The sequence below is a fragment of the Panthera onca genome, chromosome B3 (genome assembly GCF_046562875.1).
Source record: "Panthera onca isolate mPanOnc1 chromosome B3, mPanOnc1 haplotype 2, whole genome shotgun sequence".
In the NCBI taxonomy this organism is placed as follows: Eukaryota; Metazoa; Chordata; class Mammalia; order Carnivora; family Felidae; genus Panthera; species Panthera onca.
The window spans coordinates 83254773-83279628 of NC_138344.1; the positions used below are offsets into that span (position 1 = coordinate 83254773).

The 24856-nt window shown below is 42.7% G+C and overlaps 1 protein-coding gene across 1 annotated transcript; it reads right to left on the reverse strand.

The window, feature by feature from the left end:
* Positions 1–4499: 4499 nt before the first annotated feature.
* On the reverse strand, positions 4500–11217 carry EGLN3 (egl-9 family hypoxia inducible factor 3). The gene is made up of 4 exons (XM_081795918.1): positions 11067–11217; positions 9104–9240; positions 7051–7124; positions 4500–5600 (listed from the first exon to the last, which is right to left on the reverse strand). Exons 1-4 carry the CDS (start codon positions 11181–11183, stop codon positions 5569–5571), a joined length of 360 nt encoding a protein of 119 aa, XP_081652044.1. The 5' UTR covers positions 11184–11217; the 3' UTR covers positions 4500–5568.
* Positions 11218–24856: the final 13639 nt, after the last annotated feature.

Sequence of the window (24856 nt, forward strand, 5' to 3'; positions counted from 1 at the left end):
GACAGGCGATAGCCCTCAAGGGTCGCATGAGAAACCAGCCAATGCACTGTTTCTCCTGCAGGGATCTATTTTTTTTCCCCTCTGTACCTTTTTCAAATCGGTTATTCTTTGTCGCCTCCCAGGTGCATTTATTATACTTTCAGAAAAAAATAAAGGTCTGTGGAAGATGTTCTTGGGGAATTCCTACTTCCCGGCATTTTTACGGCAGGTAACCTTGTCCCCAGTGAATTTTTCAAAATCCAGACTGTGGGCAAGTACTTAAGCCCTCGCCCCTCTGGGAACAGCTGCCCGCCTCCCTACCCCCACCCACCTACAGCTCATCTGAGATCTGGCAGGAATTTGGGCTATTCCCAAAGCTGCCTTCCCAACAGGCCTACCACACCCAGACCCTGTTCTCTTTTAACTTCCATTTCCCTGGAAGTTCACGAATGATAGATAAAATGCTTCTTCCACTTCTCAATCCCAAGTCACCTTCCTCCTGTACATCCGCCAGGCATCTGTCATGAGGGATATGCTGTTCTCCCTCAAAGTACAGGCACAAAACAATGTCTACTTGTTAAATTAATGTTTAATGACCCAGTGTTGATCTGCTCCTAAAATGATGAATTTCATTCCACAACTGCTCTTAAATCTGCAAGGCAAAACTGTGGCAATAAAACACAACAGCCGTTCTGAGATGTTGCTCTAATTTTTAAAAAAGAACCACAGGGGCGCCTGGGTGGCGCAGTCGGTTAAGCGTCCGACTTCAGCCAGGTCACGATCTCGCGGTCCGTGAGTTCGAGCTCCGCGTCAGGCTCTGGGCTGATGGCTCAGAGCCTGGAGCCTGTTTCCGATTCTGTGTCTCCCTCTCTCTCTGCCCCTCCCCCGTTCATGCTCTGTCTCTCTCTGTCCCAAAAATAAATAAAAAAAGTTGAAAAAAAAAAAAAAAAAAAAAAAAGAACCACAAAATCATCTTCATACATTTTCTGAAAAAAATCTCAGCACTCAGGAGCATGAGCAGCAACCACTTCCAAAAAAGCTGACTTTTCTAAGGGCTAAGTTTATCAAAGGTCAAACAAACAGGATTCAAGAAAGAAATCTGGTGCTTTTTCAGCGCGCACAGCATTTAAGTAAGCAAAAGAGCTGGGTTAAGGAAATTAAAATGACATCCTTTTAGAGGCCACCTTAAAAAGACTCGGCAGAGACTGTCCAAGGGCCTTTGAGAATTAAAAATGTTTATAAATTTCTACTCAATGTCACTCAGAGGTGATGAAAGCATTCCTAAGATGACAGAGCCTTGCTCAGTCTCTTCCCTTAGTTTCTATTTCTCAGATGGAGAATTGTCAGGAACAGAACTACACTGACATCTCAGCTCTACCTCAACCCCAGAGTGGGAAGCTAGGTGTGTGAAAAAGAAAACTCGGCTTTCCTCCCCCAGAGTGCATCAAAACAGGGACAGGAGGGTAGCAGTTTACACGCTGCCCAAATGTCACGATGATGCACTGTGGCCCGCTGGGAAGCCTCCACATGGCAACCCAGGAAATCCATTCTGTTTTCCCTCCCAGTGGCCCACCCTGCATAACTCTGCTATGTGGGTGATGGTACGCCCATCCTGCCCACGCCCAGCGTGAGCCCGAGGGGCCAACATTGGACATATACCTAAAGTTCCTCCACGATCCTGAGAGGCAGGCAGGAAAGAACCCATTACAAAGTCAAGGGAGAATTCAACTATGAAGTTGGCGATTTCTGTTCCTGTGGTTTACACTGAGTAACTGACATTCCTTTGGGAGGCTGGGCACTAGACCCCTGTGGATAACCAAATACTTAGGTAAATATGCAAGCAGCTAGCATTGAAAGCTCCCCTTCTCCCTACTCCACTCATTCCTCTCTTGTTTTACCATCTCCTCTGTGGGAAGGAGATACCAAAGACAACAAATACTGAGGAGCTGGAAGTCCCAAGTCAAACCCAACCACGTTGTGCTACTCCATTACCCTGTGACCTTGGACAAGCCACCTAACTGTTCTGAGAACATTTTCTCACGTGTAGAGAAGAGCTGTATCCCACTGGCTGCAAAGAAGAAACACACGAGAGCGTGTAGCATAGGCCTGGCATATAGGTATTCTCTGAGTATGTAGTCATTTTACCGATTGTTCTGTGTCAAGACTTGTTAACCGCTGACCGTGGCCTTGTAAATAAATGTAAAGGAGAGAGGCCATGGTAAATGCAGCCTCTCAAAGGACCTATCAACATGAAGGATCAGCAATATAGTAAAAAATCACATTCGGAGAGGAGTGGAGTGGGTCTGAAAGTTGATTGGTTCTTTAATATAAGGCAGCACATACGATCCAACAGAGCTCCACGATACCCAGCTTCATTTTGAGAAGAACTATTTACTCTGTTTTGGCAAGTCTCTAACCACTTTGTTAACCAGTAGTATTCTCTTCATGTCATTCAAAGGATTTAAGACTGAAGCTAAGTCGATCTGGGATGATTTTTATTTAAAATAACTTGACCAAGAACATCCTTTGGGCCAGTCCTCATAGTTAATCAAATAGAAAAGCACCTGACATGTCCAAACTCCTATTTCATACAAACTGCTGACCCAGCATGGCATTTCCCATCATGGCTTTCTAAAACACAGGAAATTTCAGGACTGAATGACAGAAAGAAAGTAGGATGACCCAACCTCTAAAAAACCGGAGTTATTTAAAGAAGAAAAACAAAATCATGTCTGAGTGGATAATTCATGATTCGGACAGCCTAGCATTTAATTGGTATTAACTACTCTACTAAAGATCTATTTAATGCACTTAGGTAAGACTTTTTATTTCCATGAAGTCAGATCTTTGGTTCAAAATTTAATCTCCTGCCAAGGGCTCTGTACTATATAGGTGACGTAACACTGAGGTAGGCTCTTAACATTTCATTGCCAGGAATATAAAGGAAATTGATCAAATTATTTGCCAAATAATGTTTCTTCAGCAGGGTTAAGTCTTCCCCTAAGTGGGCTGTCAAAGACAGGAGCAAAAAGCAGACCCTATTAAAGTTTTATTTTCCAGGTTAAATCTTCCAGGGCTCAAATTCAACCATGAAAAAAATCAGTGCATTAAAAATTGATTTCATTTATAGTTTATTAGTTTATAGGACCTTTGCCTGAAGGAAATAAGCAAGGCCTAAGGGGTCAGATCTTCTGGCAAGTCAAAATATTGACTAAAATGAAAGATACAAGACATACTATTGGAATGACAGGATATTCCTTCAGAATCTTGTCACTAGCATCCTCATGACATTAGCAACCATGGAAAAAAGTTACAATTTTATAGAACATAAAATTCCTAGCAGATGATGTTCTTTCTTTTCTCCTACTGATGTATTTCACCAGAAGTGTTGAAGGATGCACCCTGTCCTATCTGAAGTTATTATTTTTTTTTAATTTTTTTTTAACGTTTATTTATTTTTGAGACAGAGAGAGACAGAGCATGAATGGGGGAAGGGCAGAGAGAGAGGGAGACATGGAATCCGAAGCAGGCTCCAGGCTCTGAGCCATCAGCCCAGAGTCCAACGCGGGGCTCGAACTCACGGACCGCAAGATCGTGACCTGAGTCAAACTCGGACGCTTAACCGACTGAGCCACCCAGGCGCCCCTGAAGTTATTCTTATGTTACTCCCATAGTCCCAGGCTATTAAAGGGCAGAATTCTTCTTTGTTCAATTTTCAGATTCAGAGTGTTCAACGACCTATTCCAACAGGTAAACAAATATAGAATGACACTATGACCAAAGCTTTCTAAAACTCTTAGCCTCGATTTGTAGGTCAACGAGAGAAAGATATGCACAAAAAAACTCCAGCGAGCCCTTTCTGCCAAAGGTGGAGGAAATAAATCAAACCATTAAGACACTAAAGTAGGAGACCAAGTTTATTCAACAAGTATTTACTGAGCCCTTAATGTGTCAGGCACTATTTTAGGTTCTGGGAATACATTCCATTGATTAAAAACATACAAAAATCCCTGTCTTCATTGTGCTTACACTCTAGAGAAAAGATATAAGACAGTAAACATAATAAATAAGTAAATTACATAGTAAGTTAGAAGATGATAAGTACTATGAAAAAAAAATAGAGCAGTTGTGAGAATGAAGACAAGCCTTATCTGGAAATTTTCCAAAACCAGAAACGGAAAAAAAAAAAAATAAGCTTCTTTCTTGGAAAGTGTATATATCTGTAAATGACAAAAGAGGATATTTCTGGCTCTTTAATGTTCATGAGATTTGCAAGCAAGAAACGAAAGGGATTTTAAAATATGAAAATGGAATTGAAAACCAGGAAGAGTAACTTTCGTAAAATAGGTGCACAATACAGGGTTCTTGAGACGGTGGAATCTGTGGCTCTGCTGTAGTGGAATCTTCCACATTTCTAGCAAATTCCATGATTCTGGACATACCGCCAACCACAGTGGATCTGAAGAGTCAATTCTGTTGAAGAAAGGCTACTAGGAACAGAAAATGTGGACAAACTCAAATAGCTTTTCAGGATTTTTTTGTTTTATTTCCATTTCAATTTTAAAATACAATGCCCGTTTTTTGTTATTTTCTCATTCTGTTAAAGAAGAAGGGTGAGCTCATTTAAAAGGAAAACTGAAACATGGGAAGGCCTACATTTCTAACACCATTGCCATTCTCAAATTGTTCACGATGCATACTTGAGGATTATTGTGTATCGGCAGACGCACGTCTTTTGATACCGTTTTTAGAGGTTGTGGTCTCCGAACTACCTTCCAGGTAGGTTCTTTTCCCCTTTGATGTAAATTCAAAATCCACTTCAACAAAGTAACCCGAACAATTTATGCCTGGTTTTTGCCTCTGGGGAATTAGGTCCTCCACGTAAGAAGTGAAAATAAAAAATAAATGGTGTATCATCTTTGATCAGAAAGTCCTAATGTCAGAAAAATGGGGCAGAGGCAGAAAAGTCCAGGTTGCAGGACCAGGAAAAAAAGAATGTCCACCCACAGGATACTTACAAATTGATGACTATGACAGCAGCCCTTTCTAGAGGTAATAATGTCATTAGATTGTGATAATTCTCCAGAAACCCCAAAAGCCCTGGATTAAGAACATCTGGAAATTGTTCTGATGACACAAATTTCTGCTTCCTGCTGTTAAGGCTTCAATGATGCCTCTCTGTGGCATCTGTCACCATTGCTTTTTCTTGGCAAACCTCCTCCTTTCAAATCAGGAAGTGTACATAAAGTGCAAGTAAGATTCACTCCCTTGCCCATGCTTCCATGATCTTGTTTTGATAGCTAGTTATTACCAAATCTATCAGTTAAACCGCTGGCCAGCTAGGTCGTCTGCAGGCATTTCTGGCGTTAGCAAATGAGTTCATCTTGCAAGGAGAGTGTCTGAAGGTGGATGCCATCTCGGCAAGAAAACACAAAGTACCATACGTCAGACAGGGATGTGAATGATGCAAGCAGGAGGGGGATTTCTTGTCACTGAGTCACCGAAGAGGCCTTCTTTGGATCTCAACTCTTAAAGAGAATTCGGGAACCATTACTAAAATGAATGAGGCCAGTGGATTTCAGAGCACAGTCAGTCTTCGGTGAGGGCCGATTCAGTTTTCCCTGGGTTGGGGACAGGAAAGAAAATAAAGAGGGGAAGGAGCCAAATCTGATGAGTTTAATGTCCCAAGTGTCATCAAAATAGCTTCCAGTGAAAACTTCCCATCTTATAATACAAAGTTGAACACAGTGCCCCATGACAGCACTTAGCAAAATGTGTTTTCTTTGGTTTTTGATAGAACTACAGTCCAAATGGGTCATGGGTTAGGCAATGTTACATATATCTTTATTTTAATCTTAGATTAGCTTGTCTTGATTAATATGCCAATGACCACTGTGACTCTTCAAGAGAGGAATATAGTATGTAATACATTTAAGGGGCCAGAGATTTACCTTTCGAAAACCAACTTGGCCAGACTAGCAGGATGTACAACAGATTTTGCGAAATGCTGGCCTACAACTGGAGGCAGGACAGGAATGGTGCTAAGTCACATTCGGTTTGTATTACATGAGCCCAGTGTCTGTAGACAGAGTCACAGTCCCACACCAATAGAATAAATCAACCATTCTAACTGGCCTCCACAGGATCCCCTATGAAATGTGCCAAAATCAGGGGCCAAATTGAATGTTATGTTTGATAGGTGAACATTAACGAAAAAAGTTAACTATTTCCCATGTATTATAACCTGTCACACAATCAGTGGACATTCACAGGGGATGAATGCCATTTGCATTTTTTTCTGATTTTTTCCAGCAGAGCCCAGGCCAGGGGTTCAGGATTAAGCCCATCAAGATGTCATTACATCTGAAGCTAAGCCAAGGCTGAGACAGAACAGAGTACAGCTGACCCTTGAACAATATGGGTTCAAGGTTTGTTGAACCCATACACAGATTTGTTTCAACGAATACAGCACCGTACTGTAAATGCATTTTCTCTTCCTTAGGATTTTTCTTTTCTTTTTTTTTTTTTAATTTAATTTTTAAATTTATTTTTGAGAGAGAGAGACAGAGCACAAGCAGGGGAGGGGCAGAGAGAGAGGGAAACACAGAATCTGAAGCAGCCTGTAGGCTGGGAGCTGCCAACACAGAGCCCGACACGGGGCTCAAACTCACAAAGGGCGAGCTCATGACCTGAACTGAAGTCAGAGGCTCAACGGACTGAGCCACCCGGCGCCCCCCTTAGGATTTTTCTTAATGGCATTTTCTTTCCCCTAGCTTTTCCTTTGTTGTAAGAATACAGCACATAAATACATAGAGCATACAAAATATGTGTTGACTTTATGTTTAATGCTTCCTGTCAACAGTAGGCAATTAGTAGCTAAGTTCTGGAGAGTCAAAAGGTATATGCAGATTTTCAACTGCAGGGGGGTTGGCACCCCTAACACCCTCCCCCACCCCCACCCCTGCCCCGTTGTTCAAGGGTCAACTGTATATTAGAATATATACAAAAAATCTTAAATAAAAGTCAAAGACTGATTTGATGAAAAGTCACAGAAAATTTTCGCACACGTACTGGTTAAATTCCTGAATTTCTTTTTGGCTTCTGCCCTTTCTTCAGCATCAAAGTACCATACAGTCATAGCATATCTGTGAAAGATAAGCAAATATAATAAGAAAAGAAGCTTAAAAACACTACCAAAAAATTAAAATGCTGTGAATCTCACATCAGAGTCATTTATAAAGCCAGCATTTAAAGTTGTCCCTATTATTAGAAGTCCATCCCAATTTTAATTTAAAATAAACTTCTCTGGTTTCAATTCTATTTAAATGTAATAAAGCACGTAAGGAATTCCAAGTATGCACCAGGCATTATCCTGAGCAATGGGAATTCAAATGATCATGAGAATACATCTGCCCCTTTCTCAAGGAGCGCAGGCTTTCACAGGGGAGGCAGGCCACTTCACAAATAATGTATCCGGTCAAGATGATCTACACAGAAAAGGACTAGAAGGGTGTCATTCTTCTAAAGACTGGGAGACCCAAGATGTTGGAGACAGCGCAAAGAGGAGGTGACAGTTGAGTAAACCTTTGAAGAGCAATTTATTTAAATGACAGAACACTTAAAGCTCTTGGCTGGCTTTCTCTAGTTTTGGATACTAAGGCAAAGATACAAGGGAATAATGATGCCCTCAAGCTTTCTACTGTGTTCCCATTAATTTGCTTTATCCCATCTATGGGTTAGACTGTAATAGGAGTCATTTCATGCACGAGTTTTCAAAAAGTTTCACTTTATAATTACTATTAGCTACTGGAATTTCTAGAATAGCATTCAAATTTTTTTCAGGTGCTTCCCATCAACGTCTAATGTTTCTCCTGTGACTTTGGTCATCCAGGGATTGGGGAATGACGAGGGAATTCTGGCAGAAATGACAGGGTCCAATTATCATACCCCATTAAACAAGCCACAAGCAGGCTCTGGTGGTAGAATTAGTTACCTGCTCACCTAGGGCACATTCCAATTTGACATTTAATATGCAACTCTGTGTGAGGCTCAGATCGGTGATTTCTGGAGGGGAACAGCTATAAATCTTAAATACTTTACACATGTGATTCTAATTTAATTAGGCTTGTTAGGGTTCAGTCATTACCCTACCCAAGTTCTCTCCCCCTGCCCCCAACTGCGATTCCCCCTGCAAACTGCACCCCCACAGCACTCCAGCTGCACCTGGTTAATAGCTCTGGCCACAAGACAAAGGTAATAAGAGGCAGAATCCGAAGTTAGGGTTATGTCAAGAGTTTCTAGATTAATACTAAACAATACAAGTTCATTTACTTGTTTATTTATTTTAGAATTTTTTTTTTCCATGATTGTTTTGAAAGAGAAAAGAGAGCACAAGCCAGGGAGGGGCAGAGACAGAGGAGAACAGAGGATCTGAAGCAGGCTCTGCGCTGACAGCAGAGAGCCCAAGGTGGGGTGCGAACCTGCAAACCGTGAGACCTGAGCCTAAGTCAGACGCTTAACCGACTGAGCCACCCAGGCGCCCCTAAATGATACAAGTTCAGTTATTCAGTTACTCTGAAAATCTCATGCTTGATCTAAAGATGGGGCTTTTAAAAATCCAATTATTGGGACAGGATGGGTATAGTGGGCCCACACCAATTTTAAGCAAAGGAAAGGGTAAAAAGGAAAAGAAGTAGGAACAAATTCCTCTTTCTTCTTCAAGGTTCCTTCTCTGTTTGCGATTGGCAACGTGTCAATTCACCCCGAGTTAACCATGAGAATTTCTGATATGGGATAGCCAGCATTCTCCAGGGACAGTTCAATGTTAAATTTGTTTAAGGTAGAAGTGGCAAAGAAAGAAGAGAAAAGCACTGTGGGAAATCTGGAATCCACAATGCTCACCTAATGGAAAACAATTTGTTAACAGTTCAAATTGACATTAGCTTTTGTAAAGAACCTAAGGAATCCAGTTTCTCCTTTAACTGTTATTGCCTCCAAAGAGGTATGCTGTCAGCTTTGGGGTGTGCTTGGTCCCTCAAATGCACAGGACACAAGTTTAGGGAATTCTGTGGGAACCGAGTTGTACAAAAAGCTTCTAAGGAGGAATCATGGCCTTGGCTGTTACCTGGTCGCATAGGAAGGCTGGACTTCATGTGGGTTCCTGCGGTCTGACCAGAAGAACAAGAGTCTGTCAAAAATGGGCTCCACATCCGCTATGAATGATTTCCCTTCTGGAAATATCCGCAGGACCCCACCGTGTAGCTGAAGGCCACAAAGGAGATGGATTATTTCCTAGCCTCACACATAATTAACTAACAATGGTATTTCAGCCTCATCTAGAAACAATGCCATCTTCCAACCTCCACTCTAGGTGTATATTACTCCCCAGATTCTCTTCAACCTTCTACCTTGTACTAAATTTTACTTCAGACTTATCTGGTCCTACCTCTCGCACCACCTCATACCAAATGAAGCCTTCCTACCCCCATCACAAAACCCACGGATACAAAGTGGGAGTACGGTTAGGTCCAATCACACAAAATTGCCAACATTTGACAGGTTTTGACCTACAAAAACCCACCAGCAATTTCATACGGTTCAACTTAATATTACGAACTTCCTAGGAGAGTCATCACACAGAACATCTCATTCAGTTAGAATTTATAGTTTTCGGGGCGCCTGGGTGGCTCAGTCGGTTGAGGTCCGACTTCGGCTCAGGTCATGATCTCATGGTCTGTGAGTTCGAGTGTCGGGCTCTGTGCTGACAGCTTGGAGCCTGGAGCCTGCTTCGGATTCTGTGTCTCCCTCTCTCTCTGCCCCTCCCCCACTCACGCTCTGTCTCTCTCTGTCAAAAATAAATAAACATTAAAAAATAAAAAAAAAAAGAATTTATAGTTTTCTTTTGAAATCCTCCAACTCCTAGGTGATCTCATCAGTTGGAACTTCCATGCTCTTTTTTCTGAACGCAAACCGCCTCGTCCGCACCTTGTATTACATGTATCGCTCTCTTCCTCGGACTACTTTTTAAAAATACGTACACCCCAATCTCCTGTTAGGATAACCATATCAAAGTAGAATTCAGGTCTCACACATCAATGTCTCCGCACAGCACAATGCCTGGCATTAACAGGCACTCAAATATTTGTTGAATGATTTCATACTTTGTGATTTATTATCACTGACGTGATTACTCTCTTGCCTGTAACACTACCTTTCACGATTTTAAAAGACAACTAAGGGACATATTCCAGTCATGTTACCAAATAGGGAGAAGAGATGAGCCTTGTCTCTTCTGATTCAGTGGTTTCCCAGGTTTTGTTTTCCTGAAGCCAGATAAAATATCTTTGCTTTAGGACAACCAATATCTGCCCTAATGAACAGGAAACGGAGATGCAGAAGGTTCAAAAGCCAAATGAGCTTGAAAAGTTCTCTGACTTCTCAGACTCCTAAATCATCCTTAGCTTTCAGAAAGCATACAAATTCCAGACAAACGTTTGTAAGCGTGGAACCAGATTTCATATCTCTATCTATCTATATGTTCAAAAAAAAAAAAAATAATAATAATAAGCCAGAAAGCCTTTGGCATTCACAAACCAAGGAGAGCCATGGCAAGCAGCCACCAACGAAACATATCACCCCAAGAGGACTGTGTGGGAAACCTCGCTTGGGGACGGTTTTATATCCTACAGTTAGTTCTATTTTTGTGGAATTCTCTCAATGTTGCTGCTGGAAGGGAAAAGTATATATCTTACTGTGTGCACTGAAAATCCTATCAGCTCTGGAGTAGATGAAAAAAAAGAACTGATCCCCGTTCTTAAAATACTAAATTACCTTCTCTTTATCAACCACCCTTCCCATAACCTAGTAATGACCCTCCCCTACGCCCTTTCCCATCAAATTAATTTGATATCTGTTATTTTCATCTCGTCAACTTAAGTACGAATACCACAGTAGGAGAAAAAAGGGAAATGGTGATGTAGAAAAGATTCATTCATGGGAATTATGAATTCCAAACCCTTCTCTAAGTCATCTGAATTAGCTTCCTATAGTTTCTAACCCCACACTCTACTCCCTTTAGTCCAAAGTACCTTGGCGTCCCAATTCTTGTTCAGATAGTAGATACAGGTGATGCAGCGACCGTCACCGTTGGGGTTGTCTACGTGTCGAACATAACCCGTTCCATTTCCTGGGTAGCAAGCCACCATTGCCTATGGAGAAATCCCAAGAAAGCTGGTTAACAAAGTTGAGACAATCCACTCCTATTGGGGAACAGCTGAGTAACAGAAGTCTCCTTGGGTGCTATGTGACATTTACAAGCGGCTGCTGGCTCCCTAACTGCATGCACAGTACGTACATCTAGACTCTTCATCATATAAGATTAACAGCCAAGTCATACCTTAGGCTCAGCCCAAGTGGAAAGTGGTTCAGCCATATTCCCACAGTTCTGGAACGTTTCAGACCGTAATCCAGCTACATCATCAGGATGCCCTGCTTTTCTCCAATCTTTCTTTTGGCAAAAGTAGGTTCTGGGCTCCCACCCTAGACCCACAAAATCAGGATCGCTAGGTAATGGAGTTTAGGGATTATGCCTGGTGTAATAAGTGCTCCTGAATCACCAAATCACCCGCTGTCTTAGAACAATGGTGATGGTTGCATTGACAAAGAGACAGGAACCAGCCACAAAGGGTGAAAAGATCAGGCTTGCTCAATAAAATGCTTAGGACAGAAAGAACAGGAAAGGAAGGGTCAATCAGAAGGAAGCTATGCCCCAATTTGTTAGGACAGGCAGTGTGATCAGGCGCAATTCACAAAAAAGCCACAGACACGTCTCAGTGTGTTTCTCAATACTCTCCTACTGTCTTCTCTCCTACTGATAATTATCACATCAGATGATATCCTGAAGTTTTCTTCCTTTGTCCAAGCACTACCTGTATCAGCCAGGTGGAGGGATAAAGTAGAAAGCCATACAGACAAATCCTACTGAAAATTACTATTAAAGAATTACTATTACTAGGGTACCAAACCTCTAATTGTCCCATGGGAAAATTATAGCAAGGAGTAGAAAAAAATGGGCAAAGTGCAAAAGCTAGTTCTTTCCACAGGACACTGCCTTATTTCTAAAATACTTTCATAGGGATGGAAACAGATAAATAAGTAAAACATTTTCATAGGGATGAGATATATGCAGGGAAGATATGGGAACTGGCAACATAAAATGAAGAAAGGGATATTTCTCCTGTTTTGTTGGCCAATGCATCTTAGTGCCCAGAACAGTGCCTGACACATGGAAGGTGTCTGTTTAAAATTTGATAAGGGGTGTGTGTGTGTGTGTGTGTGTGCGCGCGCGCACGCATGCAGTGCATGGGCGGCTCAGTCAGTTAAGCATCCTACTTCAGCTCAGGTCATGATCTCACAGTTTGTGGGTTCGAGCCCTACATCAGGCTCTGTGCTCAGAGCTCAGAGCCTGGAGCCTGCTTCAGATTCTGTGTCTCCCTCTCTTTCTCTGCCCCTCCCCCACTCGTTCTCTCTCTCTCTCTCTCTCTCTCTCTCTCAAGTGAATAAATATTTTAAAAATTAAAAAATTAAAAAATAATAAAATTTGATAAGTGAATTAGCAAGTGGCTCTCTCCTCTGAAGAGTAAGTTTACATTCTACCTAGATCAATAGAGATTTCTGTCATTTTATTTTTTTTAAAGTTTATTTATTTTCAGAGACACAGAGAGAGAGAGAGAGAGAGAGAGAGAATCCAAGCAGGCTCTATGCTCACAGCACAGAGCCCGATGCAGGACTCGATCCCACGAACCGTGAAATCATGACCTGAGCCTAAATCAAGAGTTAGATGCTTCACTGACAGCCACCCAGTCGTCCTGAGATTTTTGTCATTTTAAAAACCTATCTCCAAACATACATGTAGTGATCCAGTTGGTATTTTTCCTCATAAAGGGCAGGGTTGTTTCACTGGTAAAATGATCCGTCACGTAGAGAGGCCCAAACTAATGCACTAGTGGCTCAAAGGATCAGCTTCAGTGCTGTGGGGCCAAGTCACTCCCAGCTATAGCACGAAAACATGAACGAAGCGTGTAGCTTCAAAGGCTTCACGCACACTACATACTAGAATAACGATAAGGCTAAAGAGTAACTCAGCTTTACAATGATCTTAACGCTTAAATCACCGTCCCCCGCGTGCAGCTATCAATCCCCACATCCTGCCTCTGAACATCTAAAATGTCAACGCAATGTCATCTTGGAGCTGAAGTTAGGCTGTTAGCCCTAACCTCGTTCAGAAAGTGGAATTCTGAGGCTCCTGCAATCAAGATTTAACAAATGTGGTACCATCAGGCAAAGGATGGCTTGGAGAAAGCTAACTGGCAGCAGGCAGAAATGATGGGCCTGGCTGGGAAGAAGAGATAAATGAAGTCCCCCATAATGACTAGGGAATTACTCATCCCTGGAAGCAGCTATTAGGATTATAAGAGCCACCACTGAGCCAATAATGAAAGTCACTTAAGCCACAAACAATTATAGGCTAGATTCCCCACCATCTCAGCCTCTCCCCACTGTGAAGTCTTGAAAGGAAGAAGCGCTCCATCAATGCTATATAATCTTATATTCTTAAACAGCTCTACTCTAAGGAAAAGGTCAGTGGTCTGGATGCCTGCCATCTGGTTCACTCAGCAACTAATTGTGTGATCCCAGGCTCAGTGTCTTTTCTATAAAGAGGGGCTTGGGTTGGAGGGCCTCTGAAGGTCTAAGACTCTATCTAAGCAGCAACCCCAGAAGGAGCCACAGGGTTCTTCAGGGCATAATGAAGCACTCATCTGCCTCAGAATTCAGTTTGTATTAAACACTGGGAAAAAAATAGACACAAGCACAGAAGTACATCCTTTACGAACTGCTGCATCTATAAAACATATACACCGAAAAAGAGCTAGCATGTCCCAGGGACTTGGGACACCAGGAATAATCCCTAAACTCCATTAGGCACAAAACCCCTAAGTGCCAGAAAAGTATCTGATTGCTTAAGGAAGGGGAATGGAGGACATTTTTCTGGCCAGGGTGAATCTTCACCCTCTCTCCTGGTTTCTGAAGCCAGAGCATCAAGTTTGAAACAATGGAAGGAAATTATTGCGGGCCTCAGTGGGCCTGTCGAAACTACATAGGCCAATTTTATCAGTGTTTTCTGGACAAGAGCCATTGGAGATACGTCTTGGCTTGGGCACATTCCCAACTATTTGCTGGTCTCTGATACAGTCTAGAACCAGGAGGCTGAGGATATGCTGAGAAGCAAGGCTCACTTCAACAACTAGTCGTGCATTTCTGTGCCAATTTGTGCACGGGGCAGAAACAAACCCCGGAAACTGACCGGTTCAACTGCATTGCTATCTAAACCTCATCAAGCCTGGGAAGGGATTTATAATGTATAAAGGAGGAGAATGCTTCCGAACAGTGAAGAACAGGGCCAGAGTACTTGAATTATTGTGTGACCAACATGCCAAGCAATAACACGGACACTGATCAGGAGGATGACTCATTTATTGTGGACCTTTTATTTGCCAACACTTCCTGACTGGATTAATATTTGAAATTTATAGAAGTTTAATAACATATTAGTGCGGTCCACAATAGCATGTACAAGATAGCCCTAGAGTTGTATTCTTGGATGTGTAAATAAACCCACATGTCCCCTTATGCACTTACCATTCCTTCCTCTGACCCCACTGTGCCCCCCCCCCAGCCCCCAACCACTCCAGGAGGCCTTTCCAGAGCTCTGTAGCAAAAGGAAATGAGCAGAGGGGTGAACCCCACCCAAGCTGGCTCTAGACCAGAGATAAGTGCTCTAGCCATCTAGGTGGCCATGTTCAGGCAGGAACTGTGTATGCATTCTTTGAAGATGCACACAGATACACAGAACTTTAATAGCCAAATCCAAGTAACAAAATCTGTTCCCCGAATGCCACGGGCAGAAAAGAGAACAGTGGTTCTCTTGGGAGTTATCGTTGAGCTGGCTTCATAAAAAGCCATATCTCATCAATCCAAAAGGCAAGGTTGAAAACTGAAAGTCAAAGATTTCCATTCTGATGCCTACACAGAACACTCTTGACTGAAATCAGCCACAGCTTGATTGTACGTATAAACCATTTTCAAAAAGTGCCATCATCAACACCCACTGTCCACTCAGCAATGATGATCATTTTAGACCCACAGGTGGGAAGGGGGTGTGTCTGCCCCATCTAGCCTCCAGTAAGACTCATCACTTTTCTAATAACAACCAACGGCCTAGATTTTTATGGAAACATATTTCACATTGCTCATGACTTTGAAGTCCGATTCGCCAGTCTGACTTGATCTTAAGTAATAAAGGGGACTTTTATGTAATTTTAACTTCACAAATTAAAATATTAATCAGCTCATTTTATTTGTAAAATTTGCAATAGATGTGAATCCGTTTTTTAAAAAAATTGGCAAGAATAGCATAAATTCAAAGCTACCTGGCTGAGTGACCTTTATATTGGTATTTTGGTCCACTGCTAGACCCCCCCTAACTAGCAGGCAGAAATACCAGTCAGTCTTTGTAAGGATTTGTTTTGAATTATGAATGGTCTTAAGCACAGCATACTTCGAATAAAATGCCACCTAAGTACAGGATAACCTGTGCTTAACCTCTTCATGCCTCAGTTTTCTCATCTGTCAAATTGGCTTATGAGGATTAAAGGAGTTAATCCATGTAAAATGCTAGCACAAGGCCTGGCATACACTAAACGCTGCTTCTTCAGCTATTTTTAATTCTTTTAATGTTTATTTATTTTTGAGAGAGAGAGAGAGAGAGACAGAGACAGAGACAGAGACAGAGCATGTGCAGGAGAGGGGCAGAGAGAGGCAGAGACATAGAATCTGAAGCAGGTTCCAGGCTCTGAGCTGTAAGCACAGAGCCTGATGCAGGGCTCGAACCCACGAACCATGAGATCATGACCTGAGCAGAAGTCAGATGCTTAAACGACTGAGTCACCCAGGCTCCCCTTTAGCTATTTTTAAAGTTGATGGTGTGCACAGTTGTCTTCCCCTCAACTGGGGCTTCTGAGTATCTACCTGTTCTTCAGGGATCCAATTCTACTTAAGCATTTTGTAGCTTCAAATCCAGGACTGGCTAACTCAAATAGCTTCTGGCGCTTCCAAGTAACATAAATGATTGAAGCCAATCAGGCATATATGTGTCAGAACTCCGGAGCGTGTGCTATGCTGCCTACAGCCAGGGAATCTGCTGTCCTTTGCAATGAAGGCTCCCTCTTCCAAATCTTCAGATTTTCAGAGGGATGCAAGCAACTGAACCAGATTTGCACATAAACTCTCCTGAATAGCTTTTATCCCAATTGTAAAATCGGGGCCACAAAAAACTACATCAGGCTGTACTATGAGGTCACTGTCTGCGGTCTCCTAAGAGGTCAAGCTACTCGGGGCACCTGGGTGGCTCAGTTGGTTGAGTATCCAACTTTTGACCTTGGCTCAGGTTATGATCTCACGGTACAACATGGACTCAATGTGTAAAGACTTGAGAAGAAATACACGAGACCATGCACCTTCTTCAGCTTGGAAAAACAGCCAAGCAGCTCACCACAGTAGAGAACACAACAGCTCAAACCTTCTGGCTAGAAATGCATCCAGTTTATAGTTGGGTGACAACAACCGAGGCAATAAACTTGCCCATTTTTCTAGTCAGCCATGGGTAGAGGAGTTGAAGGCTATACCTACTCCCAGGGTTATTTTTCTGGGTGGTTTGTGTTCAGCACATATTTTAACATACACATGTGATGAGGACAGAGAGCAGAGGAGCCCCGTATCTGTACACTTTATGTCCTGTATTCACTAACACACCCTCTGAGAAAGGGGACCCATCTGGTAATTTGGGGGGTGGTGAGGGGATTGTTAACCACTGCAACAAAGGCACTAGCCCTAAAACTGAACTCCTATTTAAATTGAACTCCTCCTTTAAAGCAAGGCCACCTGGGTGGCTCCGTCGGTTAAGCGTCTGACTCTCGATTTCAGTTCAGGTCATGATCTCACGGTCCTGAGACTGAGTCCGGCATCAGGCTCTGCGCTGACAGTGTGGAGCCTGCTTGGGATTCTCTCTCCTTCTCTCTCTGCCTGTCCCCCAGCTCAAGCAGACTCATGTACCCCCTCTCTCTCTCAAAAATAAACTTTAAAAAGAAAAGCAAAAATTAAAAAAAAAGTCTTCAAACTGCTCTATGCAGGTATACCATAAGGAAGGCTAGAGAGAAAAACTGGAAGAGGCATGATCTTTGCAAGTTTTGTTCCAAAAGAAAGAAAGAAAGAAAAACTAAGGATAAATTAAGCCAAAATGTCATTTTCCATTTGGCTCTGACAAGGACTAGAGGAGAGAACCACAAAAATCCTTTTCAAGGGCAAGTCACTTAAATCCGGAGGAAGAAAGCAAACTGGGATTATTGCTTTAGACTTTCTCAGTCTTCCTGGTTCAGGGGTAAGTAATCTTTAAGGGTACCTTGTAGGACCCACTCTTGTCACTTAATTTCCCACTGTGCACTATTCATAAAACATCTTGACAAGATAAAGGCAACTGTGCAAAGCTTTCTGCAAGAGTTTCCAACAAATGACACTGCAAAGTTCACACTATTGGCCAGTCCCATCCTGTACCTGAAACTGAACAAAAGCTCTCCAGGTGATGATGAGTAGCTCATAAACATAAAAAGTGCTTTAGAATCTTTATACATTCATTCCAACTTCATCCAGATTGACCTAAAGAAATTAGTTGTAGATAATGAAGGTACTTTAGAGAAAAAAGTAGGAAACTCTGTGCAAACTGTCACTAGTTATCTTGGTATCTTGCCTGTTATCTATCTCATTGGTTAAGAGCAAACCTAGCTACCTCCTTCCTCCTAGTGCCTCTAGTTAAAGAGCGATGTAACAAAACAAGGGGAAAATAGGAAATACGTTTTTGGTGGGCAATAACGTGAGCTGTGGCCAAGCTACCATGTTCCCCTTCCCAAAGTTGTCTGAGCAGACAAATCAGAAGAAGCAAAACACCAGACAGTCCAGACAAATACATCTGTAAGGCAAGTAAGCCTTTCAACAAACCTCAAGTTATTCATTAAAATGTTTTCTGCTATTCCACTTGTACACGGAGAACCACTTCTGCCTTCCTCATTTGTTCTAAACCCACACTAAAAATGCCTCTACCTGAACCTATGTACCCAGAACACTGCTACACAAAACCTCCCCTTCAGTTTAGAGCAATAATCATCACGCCCCTCGTGCATTAATTTTTTTGAAATGTGACAGCTTCAGTAATTCTGAAAATGAAAAGTAAGAAGGTATAGCCAACTCTTGGTTGCTCTGGTGATGTGGATCTACCCAGCCCTTCAGGTCAGGTGAGAGCATCATGCCTGTAACGGCTGAAATTTACCATCTTCACTTGAAAACCCAGGCAGACCTTTCTATCAGTGTCCTTGTTCTGCTCTACGAGGAATTCGGTTCTAGTTTGGGGATCATTCAAACCATCAACAACTACCCAGACTTTAGAACCTTCAATTTAGTTCTCCTGGCTCAGCGATGACAGTTTTACCGGATGGCAAAACCCCTTGAGATTCTTACATTAAAGAGTTAGGCTCCCACCCCGACCCCAGAAATATGCACACGTATACACACACACAAGTGTATATAAAATCAGAGGGGATTCACAGCCTTGTAAAGTCTAACTGCACTAGATCGAGATTCTATTACAGGGAATCCTGCACTTCGTGCATGAACTTGAGTGAATCATCTTCCCCAGAGAAGCTATTGAAACTCTGCAAGGCCAAGAATTTAAGAAACTATTGTCATTCCTTTCTGAATTGTGGTTAATTCCTCTCCTTGGAGAGGATTCAGCCAGAGCTCTGCAATTAAGCACAGTAAACAGGCCGGGGAACATCGACATATCAATACAGGCTGTTTGGGTTTGGAAAGGCGGCCCTTCCCCCCCGGAGGCCTGGCTCTTGGCCAGCAGGGTGATGGCTGAGTGACAGGGCTACGTGCGCTGCGTGAGGGTGGCAGCCAGCCCACACCCGAGCACACCGCAGGGCAGACTGCGGAGGGAACCGGCACAGGACAGCCCTCCCCCAGCACTACTCCAGTCACCAGAGAAATGTTTTGAATAAGGGCTTCCTTGCACTTATGAAATTGGCAAAAGTCAGCCAGACTCAGGGTGAAGGACATTAAGACGGGCGTTTAACCATATCCTTTCTGATACCTTTCCCCATATTGTAACAGCTGCCATTTCCCCGAGGACCTATGTAGCTAGGTGGCACTTTGGGGTGGTGCTTTACACATACCATCCCATTTAGTTTCCTGATTACGGGGAAGGTAAGCAGCAGCTGTCTGTCCTGAGTCACGCTGCTCACAAGTTCTCAGTAGAAGTCATTAACCCTGAAAGTTATCAGGTGAACCTACAAGTTATCTTTGTTGTCTAGAAAAACAAATTCATGAGTGATCCCTGAGGCGATCTGGGGGTAGGGACTCACAATATTTAACTTCTTTTGATGTGAGAAATAGCCTTATCAGAAAAACAAAACTTTACCTGCAGCTCTCTAAAGTCTCTGAAAACATCTGTGATTGCAGGATTGTCAGAAAATTAAATGCGGCTGTCCTTAAAGTCTTATCTGTAATGAATCCTAACATATTTCAGGGAATCTATGATAACTCAAATGTAACTGGTAAGACAAGATTTTATAAATGGGTGATATACAAAAAAAAAAAAAGTTACCAGTCAAAACACATCATGAAAAATGCCTTGGAACAATATTGTTAAGCCAAGAAAAACCGGGAAAACACTTCACCTGCAATTCCCACTGGATTTTCAGAGTATTGACTAGGAACACCGCAAATATGCTGGAAAAAATAAAGTCAAAGAACTTTCTAGGAAACCAGATCTTATATTTGCGTGTGCATTTCAGCACCTAGGAAGATATATCTGCTCAATGAAAGAAATGACACACGGCGAATCAGTTAGAATTAGAATGCACGAAATTCAGTAGACACATCTGTTTACCGAACAAACATTTGTATAGTGCTTACAACGTGCCTGGCACTGTTGTATGAGCTCCACGAGTAATCTCTCGTTCAATATTCATAATAACCCATAAGGCAGGAACCATCATTACCTCCGTTTTACAGATGAGGAAACTGAGGCTCGAGGAGGTTAGGTAACTTTCCTTTTTGAACCCAGTTAGTCTGGCCGCAGAGCATGAGGCCATCATCACCAAGTCATTCTTTATCTGTACAGCTTACTTAATGTCCAACATTAACCAGTTCATCCATTTTTGAGGGAACAGAGATCTTCAGCTCTACCTGAGGCACTTGAAGGCCTTCTCACCCTTGCCTATAACTCTTTCCACAATCATAGAAAATTGTAAAATGCAAAAAAAGAAAAAAATCACCAACTATGAAAAAGCAGCATGCTTGGCATGGAGTCTGGGAACCAAGGCTCCAAGGTGGTGGAGGGTGGGCAGCGGTTAACAAAAAGCACAGAGCCGAGGAAACTGACTCTGAATCTTGCCTCAAAGTACCAGCGGTCCACATGGTCTTCGCTTCAGTTACTCCCACTGGAGGACAAATTCACTCCCATTCTAAACACTTAGCAGCCCTGGCAGGGCCCACATCTACTTAGGATGCAACTGCTCAACAACTAGCCCAAGTCATCCCAGGCTGCTCTTTCCAGGCCCAGGTTCTACGGGAGGAAATCAGCCTCTCAGGACCTTTCCTTGTTAGCTCCGGTCAGCACCAGTCAAGGTTTTCAGACTTGTTCCAAAGTCAGAAGATAAATGACCAATTAAGCAAAAATTTTAGGTGGAGCCTGGGTGGCTCAGTCAGTTAAACGTCCAACTTGGGCTCAAGTCATGATCTCATGGTTCGTGAGTTCAAGCCCCGTGTCGGGCTCTGTGCTGACAGCTCAGACCCCGGAGCCTGCTTCAGATTCTGTGTCTCCCTCTCACTCTGCGCCCCCTTCCCCTGCGCTCGTGCTCTCTCTCTCTCAAAAATAAGTAAACATTAAAAAAAATTTTTTTTTAAGAAAAAATGTTAGGGGTTCCTGGGTGGCTCAGTTGGTTGAACATCAACTCGATTTTAGTTCAGGTCATGATCCCAGGGCCGTGACAGACAGGCTCTGTGCTGAGCCCCACATTAGGCTCTGTGCTAAGCATGGAGCCTACTTAAGAGACGCTCTCCCTCTCTCTCTCTCCCTCTCTCTCTCTCTCTCCCCAGCCTCACTTGCACGAGCTCTCTTTCTCAAAAATGCAAATAAAAAAATTAAAAATATCTTTATAAAAATTTTAACGTAAATACAAAAATGTATTTGCAAAAGGAGCAGCACCTGGTAAACTCAGAGGAATCCCAGGGATGAGATGAATTTTCCTTCCTCATGGCCAAAGCCTGTTGAGGAGACAAATCCACTGCTTCCATGTGAACTGGAACTCACTGAATACAGAACTTCTTAAAATCACGTTAATTAGAATACACTGGACACAGACCTGAGGCTTAGAGGAGGGGTAAGATCTAGAAGGAGGAACTTAGAGGAGTAGAAAGTAAAAGGCTCCTCTGAGAATAAAGTATAAACTATTTTAGGAGCGGCAAGGGGACTAGAAATAAAGGAGTGCCTGGCTCTGAATTCAGGGGACAGGGGTCATTAATTTAATTCTCCCCATGTTCTCCTGATATATATACAAGCCCCATTTTACAAACATAGAAACCGAATCAGAAACCAAAAGTAACTCATGGAACATTATAGAACTAAGCGTGACCTTTCCACCACTAAACTCTGCTTCTAAAATATCAGGAAACATTTGTTAACTGAAAACAGGTGCTCTTATTTCCAGAGCGCCTGCTTCCACTCCACGATAAAGCAGCAAGGGTGAGCCTCGGATGACTCCCGTGACTTACCAAACGCAGGCTCGAACTTTGAACGGGGAAATCGAAGGCCTCCAAGGCAAGGAATCAGAAGAGGCAAAGAGCTGCTAGTCCCCAACCTCCTCCCGGTGGCACCTTTGATTCCCATCAAGCTGGATTCAGTTGTCCGTGTTCCCCTCCCCTACCCCCTTCACCACCCCCAAAGGGCTCCTCACCGCAGCCTTCCCAGGTCTCCCACTGGACAAGGGCCAGGGACCACCTCAGACTTCTGTGTGGTGTCCACGGGGAGCACAGAAGAGTGAGCACGAAATCAAGGCAATCTGTGCTTCCAGTCTGTGCTCATCCCAGATCACTAGTATTCTTCCCCCTTCCTCCTGGTGCCTTCAGCTCCCACTTCTCGCAAGACTGTTGGACACAGGAGGGAAAGCAACACCCTGCAGTTCATTCCCAAAGACTCTTCCTTCCGCCTCCGTTCACCGTGAACAGGAGGGAATCAGTTCCCAATTTCGCTCCAATTCTGGCTCTAGAAAATTTAAGTTAACTGATACAAATACAAAAACAATGTGTGAACATGTTAATAACATGTGGTGGCTTTTTCTCAAAAAGTTCCCAAATAAACTACACATGCTTGTATGTTTTAGTTCTAGCAATGAATTAGCTTACATCTGATCAAATGACTGAACTTTGATTTTCTTACTAAGAAAGTATAAGGATATAGCACCACCCCTATTTGGCCTCCTTTTATTTTACTCAGCGCTTCTCAAACTTTAGCATGTGTGAAAAGCACCTGGAAGTCTCGTGAGTTTCTGACTCACTAGGTTCCGGGGGGAGGCCCCAAAACTCATATTTATGTAGCAGATTTCCAGGTAATCGTGATGCGGCCGGTCCAACAAGCACACTTGGAGAACCATGGCTGTTCTGTGGCAAAACCAAGAGATTTTGTGCAACACCTCGCCCTGGATGATAAAAGGTAAAGCGTAAGGAGGCGACTGTCACTAGTGAATCTGGGGAGGGTGGTCGTTGGTGGAGGGGGCGGTGCATAGAGCAGGAAGTGAGAGAATTCCTCAGGCAGTTTTTGGCACAGGCTTTGCAGTGTGATTCCTAAAGCTGGCAGGAAACATTCCAATTGTAACTCTGTAGCATTGTTGAGGATTACTGTCATGTCAGCGCTGGAGTGTGACTGCTGGTAGGAGTCTCTTCGGGAATCAAATAAGAGGTACTGAGAGCACCTATTTGCCCTCTCAGATGGAAATTTAGTCTCAATTTTCATTTAACTCCCTATCATCTTGGAGGTAGTTAAATATTGTATCCATGTTCTAGAGGAGGAAAGTAAGGTTCGGAAAACTGATTGGCCCAAGATCACAAAACCAGCCAAGGTTTTCAGACTTGTTTCAAAGTCAGAAGATAAATGACCAATTAAGAAAAAAAATTAGGGGCGCCCGGGTGGCTCAGGCAGTTGAGCGTCTGACTCTTGATTTCGGCTCAGGTCACTGAAATAAAATGTAAAGTACCCATCCTAGGGTCTAGTGGTAGCTCCCAATTAAATTAAATTAAAATATAAAAATAAAAAATCCATCTCGTTCATGAAGAAGTGGAAACTGAGGTCCCGAGACAACCACTTGCCAGAGCCAGGATCAGAAGCCAGGGCTCGAACCTCACAGTCCTGGGTGTTCTTGCTTCTCTGAGCCAGACCCCTACGGTATGAGCTGCCAGGATCTGGGTATGACCTGGAGACCTTACCCCCTGGGGCCAAGAAAAAAATTTCAGAACAGAGAAAAAAAAAAAAAAAAAAAAACCTTATAAAGCCAAAGTCCTTTCTTTAAGATGCTCCTTCGCAGCACATTAACGTAATAAAATATTTAAACACTTTGACATGAAATTAGGGGCCACACTGCAAAATCTTTTTTTTCACCTAACAAAATATTCATAGCTTTTTTGACACCCTGACAGCCTTTGAAATCAAAGTTCCTTTTGAAGATGAAATTAAGTCAAACACCTATGAACTGTAAGAGACCATATATATATATATATATATATATATATATATATATATATATATCAAGTTTACCAGTGTCTGCCGTTGAGGAATTTATAAGTAAATGGACGGCAGAGTAAGCAAGTAAGTAGGTAAATAAATACATTCATGTATGTGTGCATGTAGTGGGAAGGCTTGGCCTGAGCTACCCACAGAGTTCTAGGCTGCAGAAGGGAAGACTTCATGGAAAAGGCACCTAAGATGCATTCTGAAGAGCACAAGACAATAGGGAGGCTCCGTGGGCCTGGCAAATCAGCTTCTAGTATTTCAGGGACTGGGACGGAAGGTAGTGGGTCAGCAGGAGATTAAGCAGATGGGGTCAGATGAGGTCACATGGAGGGCCTTAAATGACAGGGTAAGAAGTTCACAGCATGTACAGTGGACAATGGGGTGAGAGCATGGTTGTTGTTTTTTTTAACGCATGGAGACTACATGATTAGTGTTGAGTTTTACACTACTTACATTCAGGCAAAATCACATTAAAGTGGATCACAGGGAGAATGAGAAACAAAGGCAGGTGATCTATGGTTAAAATAAGTCTCTTGAAAATAATTCCCTCCTCAGGGATTTCTACTATGAAAGCAAAAAAAATTTTGTTAAGAGAGAAAAAAAAAGGACAAACCTTGAGGTTCCACAGCGAACCTAAAACAAAACAAAGACAAAAAGCCAAAACAGTACAAAATAGGCCAAATTTTGACCAATAATACTTACTGCATGTTCCTGCCTGTGTTGAATATTTTGTTTTAAAATTAAAAAAAATTTTTTTTAATGTTTATTTTTGAGACACACACACACACACACACACACACACACACACACACCGTGTGAGCAGGGGCAGGGGAGGGGCAGAGAGAGAGGGAGACACAGAATCCGAAGCAGGCTCCAGGCTCTGAGCTGTCAGCACAGAGCCCGACGCGGGGCTCGAACTCACGG

Excerpts from the sequence above, each read along its gene's own strand:
- EGLN3 (XM_081795918.1), bottom strand. The coding sequence starts at position 11,183 with ATGGTGGCTTGCTACCCAGGAAATGGAACGGGTTATGTTCGACACGTA. Across the intron at positions 7,125-9,103 it reads CAGCCTTCCTATGCGACCAG|ATATGCTATGACTGTATGGT; the intron begins GTAACAGCCAAG and ends TATCTTTCACAG. Across the intron at positions 5,601-7,050 it reads GAAATTCAGGAATTTAACCA|GGAAAACTGAATCGGCCCTC; the intron begins GTACGTGTGCGA and ends TCCCCAACCCAG.